At 46.8% G+C, this 12627-nt stretch overlaps 1 protein-coding gene across 3 annotated transcripts in view; it reads right to left on the bottom strand.

Annotated features, from left to right (window-relative positions):
• The window catches only part of epha3 (eph receptor A3), a 75549-nt gene that overhangs the window by 59540 nt on the left and 3382 nt on the right, over positions 1 to 12627 (bottom strand). For all 3 annotated transcript variants that reach the window (XM_060039276.1, XM_060039277.1, XM_060039275.1), the window contains exons 2-3: positions 10234 to 10298; positions 1892 to 2555 (exon numbers count right to left, since the gene is read on the bottom strand). In XM_060039276.1, coding sequence (XP_059895259.1) covers positions 1892 to 2555; positions 10234 to 10298 — 729 coding nt within the window. The remainder of the gene's footprint in view (positions 1 to 1891; positions 2556 to 10233; positions 10299 to 12627) is intronic.

The raw sequence follows: 12627 nt of genomic DNA, 5'->3' as shown, positions 1-12627 counted from the left end.
CAAGGGGTCCTGGAGTGAAACCGTGCTCTCACCCCCCCCCCCCCCCAGCCCCCCAGCCCCACCCTGGCCTGTGGCCGAGTGGTGGTAAGGGGGGGGTAAGGGGGGGTACGTTGGGGGGCCTCTATCCCTTGGATCTGGCCAGCTTGCAGCTGTCCCAGGCCAGGGGGAAATATAAGACCTTATTAGAGTCCATTAGGGCTCTGTGAAACTAATAAGAGATTGTCAAATACATCCAAACATTCGCACAGCCCTGGACAGACAAGGGAGGTGAGGAGGGTGGAGGGGTAGGGCTTACTTCATGATGGCTGCCATTCTGTGTTGCTATCATGTGAAAATAATTGCAGCCTGACTCTTTACACTAAGTCCACATGACAATTTGGTAAGATTTATTATCTGTTTTGATTTAAGTCTTTATTGTTGTTATTTGTCATAAGCAAGAAAGTGTTCATGCCAATAACGTCAATAATTCAATAATTGAAAAAGCATGATTTATTCAAGATCGTCATCTGTCAAGCATCACACCCTACAATGAGTCAGATTACAATTACACATGTTACCGTTTTGCTTACAAATTGCAACGCTCTGAAAACGAAATGCTTTTTCGCATTCTATTTTTGCATTAACCCTTAAACTCTAAAAACGGCCTGATGCGTGACAGCCCGCGAAAGTGATCACCAGCGTACTTTTTAATATCCATTCTGAAGAAAATGGAGGGTTTCAACTTGGGGGTTTCAAACTTTCAACCAACAGCTGTGACACTGGGTCTCCTTCAGTTGCAAGCTTGGGAGTATGTGTGTGTGTGTGTGTGTGTGTGTGTGTGTGTGTGTGTGTGTGTGTGTGTGTGTGTGTGTGTGTGTGTGTGTGTGTGTGTGTGTGTGTGTGTGTGTGTGTGGTGGCGGGGGGCAGTTGGGTGGGGGGGGCCACTGACAGCAGAGGGATGAGCTCACAGTCAGTCTTTGATCTTTGATTATCACTAGTCGTCACTTAAAGGCGGGCAAAGAATAGAACTGATCATTTGGAATCGGCATGGGCGGAAAAAACAGGAACAAAAAAAAGAAAGACTGTCATCTTATACGACTAAAGTTGAAGCCAGACATTCATGTTAAAAAAAAACGAAAACGTGAAATACCTATACAGGCTTTCACCACACTCAGACAGATAACCTAATGAGAAAAACCCAAGCAGACGCATCAAGGAGACAGACAAGGCAGACAGACAGGGTCAGATAGTGTGGCTCCTGGATAGCTGCCCCCGCCACCCACACGTCTCCACAGACACCCACCCGGCAGTCTGCCTGCTCGGGTTCTGACCTATATCAGCTCATCTTCACTACTACTGTGCCTCTGATCTCACTGTAGCTTATGAAGTGGCGCTGAGACGCTGATGACTAGCTGCTGTGTAACCAATGCAAGCTGCCCTCCAGGCTGAGGGAGCCTATGGAAACCTCACATGCACAACCACACAACCACCTACATACATTACACACACACACACACGCCCACAAACACGCACACACAATTTAAGTTATTTTACCTCTGTGTGTCTCCCGGCACCACAACATATGTTTATCTCCTTCTCCCTCTCTCTCTCTCTCTCTCTCTCTCTCTCTCTCTCTCTCTCTCTCTCTCTCTCTCTCTCTCTCTCTCACTATCTCACTCTCCCTCTGTCAATCTCCCCCTGCTCTCTTTCTCTCTCAGATTCACGCCGCACACACTCTCAATTGACTTCACTCCTAGTTCCTGCATATCATCTATCACAGTATGTCAATCAAATATGTTGTTGGGATAGTGTGGTTATACTGTAGAAACTCTTCAAAGGCCGAAGGAGCAGATATCACTTAGGGGGGAAAAAGCCGCCGGCGGTTGAAAAAACACAAAGCCATTGCTCTTACTTTGACAGGCGCTCGCTCGCTCCTCGTACCCGGGGTTGCACAGGCACTTCCCGATGGGCACCAGCCACTCCCCCTCCGTGCTGCAGTACATGCGCGGGGACTCCTCCTCCTTGGAGTGATTGACGCAAGAGCCCCGGACCTCCACCAGCGACTGGGAGTCGGTGGGCACCGTTTCGGGGAAGGACGCCAGGTTCCTCACGATCAGCGGGCACATCTTAAAGTACACGCGCACCGACACCAGGGCCACGCACGCTCCCACGTCCTGGAAGGCCAGGTAGAAGCCCTTCTTAGACATGGGCCCCACCTCGCGCACCTCCGTGTTGAGCTTGAGGATGCGGTCGCCCAGGTCCATCTGGGTGAAGCTCTCGTCGGCCGCGATGGTGTCGATCTTGGAGAACTGGTGCTCGCGGAAGCGCGACTCCTGCTCGCGCTCCTCCGTCTCCAGGTACCAGAGGTTGAAGGTCTCCTTGCAGGTGCCCAGGACCAGCGGGATGGAGTTGCAGTCGCGCAGCGTGAACTTGAGCTCCACGTAGATCTTCACGGCGGAGCGCCGGGAGATCCAGTTGGTGCGGAGCCAGTTGTTCTGGCTGAACTCCATGACGTTGCACACCTGGAAGGTGCGGATGGGGGTGTAGTGTTCGTCCACGCCACTGATCTCCTCCCACTGATCAGAAGAAGGGAGAAAAGAGGGGAGGAATGAGAGATAATGAACCCCTGCTCCGGCCATCAGAAAACACACTTTTCGATAAGTCTAACCCGGCTGTATAGTAGAGATCAAACAAACATTTAGGGCGGGGAAAGATAACACATTTCTCGCAGATTGCAGAGGAACTAATTCAATGCAAGCTTGCTGTTTGGGTAAAATGTGTTGGGTTTGGGTTGTTGTGTGAATATCTTTGAGACACATGCAATGTTACGTGTGATCATCACATATGTCAAGCACATTGGTTTGAGAATTCGTAATCCTCATTATAATACATGTAGTACGCATTCCCAGCGAGTTTTAATAATAACATTTCTTCACAATGAAACCCATTACATTCCGCGTCCATTGTAGACATTTGTACTCGATGTCTTCATGTTAAGCCAACTTAATGTTCTCCCTCCAATATCAGAAACGTGAATGCACTAGTGGCAGTCGTGTGTACCGCTGGGGTTTATCATCTTTGCCTATCTCAGTAGACGATAAAGGGAGGGGAGGGAGGAGAGGAGAGACGAGTCAGTGCTTTGATTTCATCACACGCACTGCGGGGCGGCGCGTTGATCAAGTGCCTTCGAGGGGCCCACACTCTGTCATCTTGGTCACATGAACATAGAATCAGAAGGATGACGAACGCCCAAACACCTGAAACACTGGGCTCATTGTGGAGGCAATGTCATCAGATCAAATGGGTTTAAATGGATGCTTGTTTTTTTCACCCTTGGCGTAATCGTGAATGGATGTGGCTCTGAATGACTAATACCTTTTTCGAGAGAGCAAATAAAAGAGAGTGAGTGAGAGCTGCTCTCTGAATAGGTAGGAACTTAATTATCACATCATTCACACATGGATGCCCGCATACATACGTGGTCATTAGATGGATGGGCTTTTCCATTGTTTAACATTTGGCTAGACTTAATTGAGTAAATATACAAAAGGATAGTTCCCCTATTGTGTTTAAAACACAAGCACATGTGTGTGTGTGTGTGTGTGTGTGTGTGTGTGTGTGTGTGTGTGTGTGTGTGTGTGTGTGTGTGTGTGTGTGTGTGAGTGTGCGTGTGTGTGTGTGTGTGTGTGTGTGTAGTTTGATTAGGGCTCTCAGACTGAAGGGCAACCATTCATTTTATTTTCACATCAGGGTTAATGAAACACCCTTGGGAGAGAGAGTCAGAGAGAGAGAGAGAGAGAGAGAGAGAGAGAGAGAGAGAGAGAGAGAGAGAGAGAGAGAGAGAGAGAGAGAGAGAGAGAGAGAACAAAGGAGGGGATGGCTGAAGGTCTGGTCTATAGAATTTGGAGAAAAGTTTTAGCCTATAGAGTAGGCTGAAGGTTTTCAAGGCTAGAGTTTATGCTAGAATGCGCTGAGCTACAAGCATGGTGAGCAGGAGGAACTGGGAGGGTCCCACGTATTATATCCTTACCTATCACTGTCAACGTGGCATTTTGTTTTTAATATGCAGAAATGACATCCCGGGCCAAATCTAAGGCAACATAAGCTAGCAATGGCTCATTAAATTTAAATCTCTGATCGGCCACAGTCCTGCAGGGAGTTTGTTAGAACACGTTAGCACAAACACATGGGACATCCAAAATCAAATCCATGTGTGTGTGTGTGTGTGTGTGTCTCTATGTGTGTGCATGTGCGTGTGTGTGTGCATGTGTGTGTGTGTGTAGATTTCCCATTCTGTTCCACTGAGCACAACCTAAACTGGGGTGAGGTCTTCCAAAGTAAACGAGAACCACATCTGTAATACTATATCCTCCATTGCGGAGAACAGCGTCTCCAACATGCTCCAACCCTTTGCCCCGCCATTTGTCATGACATCATCAGAATGGGCCCACACCATGAAAAGACAATTGTATATATAGCATTCTCAATCTGGGTGTTTTTTGGTGCTGTTTTGGTTTGTTTTATATTTGTATGAATGTAAACGATCAAACGATCAAACGTGAGATGATGAATGGCCATATCGACAGACATATACCCACCCACACACAACTTCAAATATCTATTCTACAAGGGGAAGGGCCAGTCAGACAGAACACGAATGAGACATACAAGAAATAATAACATTGTGATCGTCAACAAGATCGTCTTACAAAGGCTTTCGCAGATGCATTTCCCGTCAGCAGCCCAAAAACAAGGGCCTAATTGCTCTCCTGCAAACTGTACCAGCACACAGACAGACAGACACGGAGACAGAAACACTCCCACACACACACACACATTCACACGCGCGCACACACGTAAACACATGCACCTTAAAGCAAAATTTGCCCATTTTCAAATAAACACAGACACAGACTGTAGCACAAGTTTCGGTTTTCTTGCTCATTCTACACATGAAGAAGCCAATGAGCTCATACAAAAAGGATTGTATTACGTTGCCTCGTTGCCTCCATCAGTGCAGAAGAAGACAGAACATTTTTGTGTTGTTCATGTGTGCGTGCATGCGTGTGTGTACGCACACGTGAGCATGTGAGTGCAACACGTAATAGTAGTAACCCCAATCATCCGAGTTAACACTCGGTCTCCAAGCAGCTATTGCAACAAAGTAGATCTGGCACAACATGAGAGGCAGCTATTCCCATGCACCTCCCTGGGCCGCCATCCAGTTGATGTATAACAACACTAAGACCTTACACCTGACCTTGAGACCTTTGACCCTTCACCTCCCTCCCCGCTTGCCCTCCACCCCCAGGCCATAACCTCCTCACAGTCACAGGTGGCGGTGGACTTTATTATTTTTTTTGCAGTATGAATTTGCCCCTGTGGCTGTTCCTAAGGGGTCACGGGCGGGTGGGGGCAGTTTGACGCGTCCTTCTCTCTGATCTGTGCTGTAGGTGGAGATAGTAAAAGTGCAGTGGGGGGGTAACCCGATCTGCTGAAGACGTTACAGGCCCCCAAAACAAACCTCTCTGGGGCACGTCTCCGGAGGGCCCCGCGGAGTCGGCAGGGGCCCGAACAGGAAAGGCAACTTCAAAGGCGACGCATTGCAGGTCACCGGAGGTCAAGTGGTATAGCTACACTGATGCCGGATCACAAGATCTGTTGGATACTACGTCCCCCGAAAACGGGAATTCAATTCTTGTTGTGGGTTGTGGGGCTGTGGCCACATAGTTTACAAACCCCTTTTCCCCCTGAGTTAAATAGTTTCAACGTGTGTTGATTTTAAATTGTACAAAGAATAGAGGTTTCTTTTTAACGTTAACTATTTTGCGGGGATCTTTGTTATGCATTGGGTCATTCTTCTTTTAACTTCAGAAAATTCTCTTGTTTTAGTGACGGAGCTGTGTGTCAGGCCGGGGTCAACGTTTGAGCCGTCGCCGATCAGATCCGGGGCCATCAGGGGTATGGACTAAGATGTGACTCGTCTGTCTGTGCTGCGTGTGAGCAGCAGCCCACGACGGTCCCTGTAGCATCTGGTACCGCTTGCGTCGCGTTGTGGCAGCGGTTGCTAGAAGCGAGCGTCCACAACAACAACAACAAGTGCACGGGGGGCATCTTACATTTCCTGCGGGGTCGGAGGGTCACCGCCACGACAACTGCACCGCATCACTCAAAAGCCGCTGCCGTATATGCACTGGGAAACCATAACATGGCCTCCGGATGCCTTATAACATAACCTCCTTCTTCTGGAGCATGTTGGCCGACTCCTCGTGTGTCCGCGGGCTTCGCCACACTAATCCCCGTTTATGGACGGGCTTTTCTCAGCTTTCTGGCTTCTCGTTCCCGAGTGCTCCAGGGCTGTTTTTTTTTTTATGGGTTGACTCTGAAGTCGGGACTTCTGGGGACAAGAGGAACAGACTTTATCGAGAGAGCTTTGGAGAAAACCGTCGGTCAAAGTCAATCACGACGACAGCAAGCCGACACATCCCAAACTACCAGGGGACCCAGGGATGGGGAGGGTACAGGGAGAGAGGGAGAGAGATACCGAGACAGAGACAGAGAAAGACACACACACACACACACACACACACATGTGTCGTCTTACTCGTTCTCATCGAGATCGGTTCCAGACGGCACACCCTACCTTGATAACAAAATGTACGAAAGTACCACCCTGCGCAAGCTAAGACAAGTGAAAAGGTTTGCGCCGCAAGACAAGTCATCCAACTCATACAACGTCCAATTATATGGCTGGGTTCAAATGTAAGCTTCCTCCTAATATGTGGTAATGGAAAAGGTCTTGAGTGTTAGCAACTTCAAAACTGGTGAGTAAACACGCTGAGTCAACTATTTTAAATAGTTCCTTTGGGATGCTTAGCAGCACTGTGGCATTACCCTAGCATGCATGCTTGGGTAAGTGAAAATGTTTGCTATGTCTACATCTGTATGAATCTGTCAAAGGCTGCCACATGGCCCGATCCCCCTACCCACAATTATTTTCTGATCTGTACGCCCACACACACACACACACACACACACACACACACACACACACACACACACACACACACACACACACACAATATGGCCAATAGCCATTGGCTCGTGACTGAAGAATGCTTTCAAAGCAGACAGAGTGTAATCTTTAATGGTCTTAAGGCTCGGGTGGTTTAAGTTTTGTGAACAGAGCTGACCAATCAGCCGGCCTTCCTAGACAGATAACAGTAAATCTCATACACACACACACACACACACACACACACACACACACACACACACACACACACACACACACACACACACACACACACACACACACACACACACACACACACAAGGCATGCATGCACTCATAAACACACATGGTGGATGGTTGCAAATTAGTGTGTCTGGGAGGATAAGCCCTTAATTTGCTCTCACCGACGTGTTTGTGTCTCTCCGGACCAGCAGCTTCCAGCAAGCATATGCATGTCTGTTTATGTTTAAATGTGTGTATATGTGTGTACTTGTATGTGTGCGTGTGTGTGTGTATGTGTGTGTGTGTGTGTGTTCGTATGCATGGGTGTGTGTGTATTCATATTTGTTTGCGCATGTGTGTCTGTGGGTGTGTGCATGTGAATGTGCCTGTGTGTGTGTGTGTGTGTGTGTGTGTGTGTGTGTGTGTGTGTGTGTGTGTGTGTGTGTGTGTGCACGTGTGCATGTGTATGTGTGCGTAAGTGAAAGAGAGCCATCAGTGTCATAGCGACATTGAGAAATCGTTTGAGCAGGCGGTTCCCAGGGCAGTCTGCTTATCAGAGCCGTGGACGACGTGAGTAATTACAGATGATTCACCTTGAACACTTGATCATCAGCAGTATTGCTTTATGTCTCGTAACTTATTTTTATTTTTTTATATGCCTCATCTACCGCAAAGTGTCTCCAACGCCTCTTTCCTCTGTTAGATCCAGCGATACTTTTCTAGCCTTCTTTCCTGTAAACGCCTTTTTCGTCAAGAGCCATGCATCTGTGGACCCAATATTTTTTCACATTCCAACACAGTAAACCTGACCTCTATGTCTACCCACACACACGCAGAGGACATGCAGAACTATTGACTGGCCCGGTTGTTCTCCAGAAATCCAGTTTCCAAACTGCGAGCCCGCTTGTCTCACCACATGAATAACTTTCTTCGGCTCAAACGCATCAAGTCCTCTCCGAGAGATCCTTGAAATTGCCTGCAATCGTTTCTGAGACGTAAAACAGCCAGCCGTTTTTTCCTAAAGTTCTTTTTAGCTTTTTCCCTCATTTTAGCTCTTAGAAAGTAGCTCTCAGCATCCAGGCTGTGCCAGCAGTATATATGGATGAGGGAAACTAGGTTTGGCAGCTCCATGGAACAAATGACTGGATTACCTTAAACTGCTGCCAGGTAGTAATTCTAACACTTAATAAAGGCTGGGGGCGGGGGAGCGTGTGTTTGTTCGTGTGCGTGTGTTAGAGAGGGTGCGTTTGTGCTTATGTGTGTGCGTGTATATGTGTGTGTGTGTGCATGTGTAAGTGCATGCATGTGTGAGTGTGTGTGTGTGTGTGTGTGTGTGTGTGTGGGAGTTTTTCGTGTGTGTCCGCATGCGTGTGTGCATGCATGTGTTGGCGTGTGTGTGTGTGTGTGTGTGTGTGTGTGTGTGTGTGTGTGTGTGTGTGTGTGTGTGTGTGTGTGTGTGTGTGTGTGTGCGTGTGTGTGATGTGACGGAGTTTGCATGTGTGGGAGAGTATATATAACCAAGTTTGGCCCTAATACTCAGTAGTCCAGTAACTAGTGAGACAAATAAACACTTTTGGGGGAAGCCAGCGGAAGAGCTGAAGTAACCGCAAGTGACTGATGGGGTGGCCGGGCTGTGGAATGGGGCGACGGGGCCTTAGCTCAGAACCCGGACGCATTCCTGGGCCATTGATAGAATAGCATACATCGTAAAGCTTCATTTAGCATATTTACGGACAACCTACCCACATGTCTTGCTGTATTTTAATGGGTGCTAAATAAATCGAGCGGTATTACGTCATTTATATTGAACGGGTTTTCCTTGATGGTTTCACCGCAGCGACGCATTTGACTGTGGGAAAATAATAACTCATATAAGTTTATTGCCTATGACTCATCTAGATAAGAGGATATTGGCATGGTAAAGTCTGACTCACATTCTGACACACATTTAAGCTTGTTGAACACACAGACTATCTGCATAGAAATCGTCCACCTTGACCCACAAGATATAGAACCAAAGATGTGATATGATGATATCAAGCTTCCGTCCACACATGCAATAGGTTCATAGATTCAGAGCTGGGTTGGAGCTATGGGCGGCAGATGCAGGGTGTTTATAGTGGACAAAAGGGTTGGTATTCAACTGCATGATCTTATCAATCATTCGAGATTTATTCGTCAATACTCGAGGTATAATATAAGCCCTTGTTTTCATCCTTTGATCAGATGCTATTTTGCATCTCAGTATTGGGAACAGCTCAGCAGGATCCCTTCCCCTTTTCTGCAAGAATCGGAAAGTGTGCCAGTTCTAAAAAACCCTCCACGCTTGACACACCAAATGTGTATTCTGCCTTTAAACATAAATAACCAAAGGTTTATCATTTAGCCAAGAGTTCAAGATCCATTACTCAATCCGTTTGCTTGTGCGATTGAGGAAGGCAGAGTAGGTTGTCTGGAAACAGACCAGTCACCGTTACTCCTGCTCACTGCCCCAGACAAATATTGCTCAGTTGAGAACACTGTCTGTGGGTGCCCTTGTGTTACAATTCAGGTTTACAACTCGTGTAATCAGTGAGTCAATAAACCAAGCTAGAAAATGTCACTACATGCCAATGCTACTTCCTGTCACCATAATTCTCCTGTATTCCCTAGGCCTCAACTAACAATGACTGTACTACGCATCACGTAGGGTTTATAGCGCCCTGTTCACGGGAATGGATGGTGGTTGCGTTGCTTTCAGGTAGAAGGTGGCCATTCATCCACACATGAACTCAAATATGTTTAAAGTTGGTGAGATACTCAGGCACAGGGATTTCCGTATTATTTTTATTTGTTATGTTAAGGTGTGTGTACGTTTACTGTAGTACATCCGGAATGAAAGTTTCATGCCGTGTGTCAAACCCCTAAAGAATAAAGCAAAAAGTCGAACGGATAGAGGGCAAAAGTTTTACAGAAAATCGTTCTTGTGCTTCATGTTTCACTGGGAAGTGTATATATACAGTATGTTATGAACTTACCCCGTGTAGAGGATAGGACAACCATCTCAACTCCCCCTGGCTTGCTTTTGAGTCCAACAAGTTGACTGTTGGGAAAACGGGTTGGGGGAGAGAGAGAGGGGAAGAGAATATATATGAGTGTCTAGTCCTTGTTAGCCCCAATTAGTCTGCCTCTAATCCCACAGGAGACCACAAAGAGATCACCAACATAGTGCCCTGATGACCGCTCTATTTACCCAGCTGCTGAACTCACACACACACACACACACACACACAGGCATACACACAACCGCACACACACACTAATGCACGTATACGCACACACACACACACACACACACACACACACACACACACACACACACACAACCGCACACACACACACACACTAATGCACGTATACACATGCACACACACACACACACACACACACACACACCCACATAGTCAAGTCACAAAGAAATAAAACATATGCGCTAAAGTCAGTCAAAAACAGACCTGCAAAAGCAAATACTCACTGAGATGACAAGAGAATAATAACCTGCAAAAAAAAGCACATGCACACAAAGACACACAAAGCTGTGGCCCCTCGCCCCTCAGTTCTCCTAAGCTAAACAAGCAGCCCCCTGTCTGTGTGTGATCTGTCAGGGATCACACAGAGTAATAACCAGCATTATCAAAACACTGACAGATATAGCCCACCCATTTGAATAGACCATAAGCCTATGGGGTTAGAAAATGCCTCCACATATGTCCATTAGTTTTTCCTTCCTGGGAAAATAAAAACCGTTAATATGAAGAAAATTGTAGGATATAAAAGAAGAAGAAGAAGAAGAAGAAGAAGAAGAAGAAGAAGAAGAAAAAGATGACGAAGCAGAAGAAGACGATGAAGAAGAAGAAGACAAAGAAAAGAAAAAGAAGTAGAAAAAGGAAGAGGAAAAAACATTCTCACCCACAAACAATGAATGAGCTCCCGGTTCAGACACTAAACCGCAGCACTGCACCTGAGTGTTAACCATGTGGAAGCGGTAGCCTCTGACGGAGGGATTCCTATTAGCGCCTTAATACAGCTATCTGTTCATGTCAGATAATAGTGGCTCTGCAAATAGGCCCATTGCCACCGATTTACATTTGTCAACGAGCCGGAGCCACTTCTCAAATTGGGCAGAGCAGGGAAATTCGAGAGCAGAAAATTAAACCGCCCTCATATCGCATGAGAAGAAAAATATGAGCCCCTCCAGCTGCATGGGTCTGAAGAAATAAGTGGCCCGAAAAGACACACACACACACAGATGCATATATGTAATGTGCATTTGTGTACACTTCCATGGAAGTGTAAAGTGTAAACATTTGTTTAAATTTCCATGGTGATGTAAACAATTGTATCCGGAAAGGAACAATATAGACACAGACACATTGTCAACCATCAAGTGTCTCAAATAGTATGTGTCACACCCAGAGTGACACATACATATATGTGCATATAGGACCGCAGACCAACACACACGCACACCAGATGCGCGTGCCTGTGTGCAGTCTCATACAAACACATGCATTCACACACACAGGCACACAACCATACAGTGACTTTACCATAAGCAGTAAACTATCATACAACTACAGGGGAATCATTACAACGACCAACTAAAAAACTTCAGTGATGAAAGCATGAATAGACAATTCTAGTGTGTAACCGCAAAATCACAGTCATCAACTCCCAGCCTTGCTTCAAGCTTTGAGGCAACAAAACATAACTGGCTTGCGTGCTGGGCTGGAGTATGAGTCTGTGTGTCTGTGTTAAAGGGTTAAGTTTTCACCTCTCCTTATGAATTATTCATTGCAGGGCCTGTCTGATGCTGTTGCTGCTGCTGCTGCTGCTGCTGATGCTACAGCACCACCACTCACCCCCTTTCCACCCTAAGTCGGACAAAAACTCAACTCAACAAATAGGTTTGTTTAATGGATGAGGATACATCTGTAGCCTACACATGCACGCGCGCCGCACAAGGATGCGACCCTTCCATACGCGCGCGCAACATAGACAGTTCTATTTTTATAAGAGGGCGTATGCTAGCACATTTCCAGCACTTCTATGAAAGGTACCATCGCTCACAAAACACCATCCCTCACAGCGGGGGCCACTGCATAAGGCTGACGGGGTAAGGCTTACCTACTCCCGGCTAAAAATACCAAGGACTCCCGGCGCCTATCCACAGACAGTCTTGCAGCAGGGCCGAGCGAGAGCCTTTTGCGCGACAGTGAAACCGGCAGCTCCCGCCAGACGTATGGCTTCGCGCTTATATAACACCTTGATGTGGTCGGTATAGGCCCGGAAGTTCGATTAACTGGAATTTTATGACACTGAAAAGTTAAGTTAGGCCCAATGTATCTTTTTTTTTTGTGAGTTTATAGCGA

The sequence above is a fragment of the Gadus macrocephalus genome, chromosome 20, assembly GCF_031168955.1.
Source record: "Gadus macrocephalus chromosome 20, ASM3116895v1".
Lineage (NCBI taxonomy): Eukaryota > Metazoa > Chordata > Actinopteri > Gadiformes > Gadidae > Gadus > Gadus macrocephalus.
The sequence above is the reverse complement of the archived record's forward strand: the minus strand, read 5'-3'. Positions and strand labels throughout refer to the sequence as shown.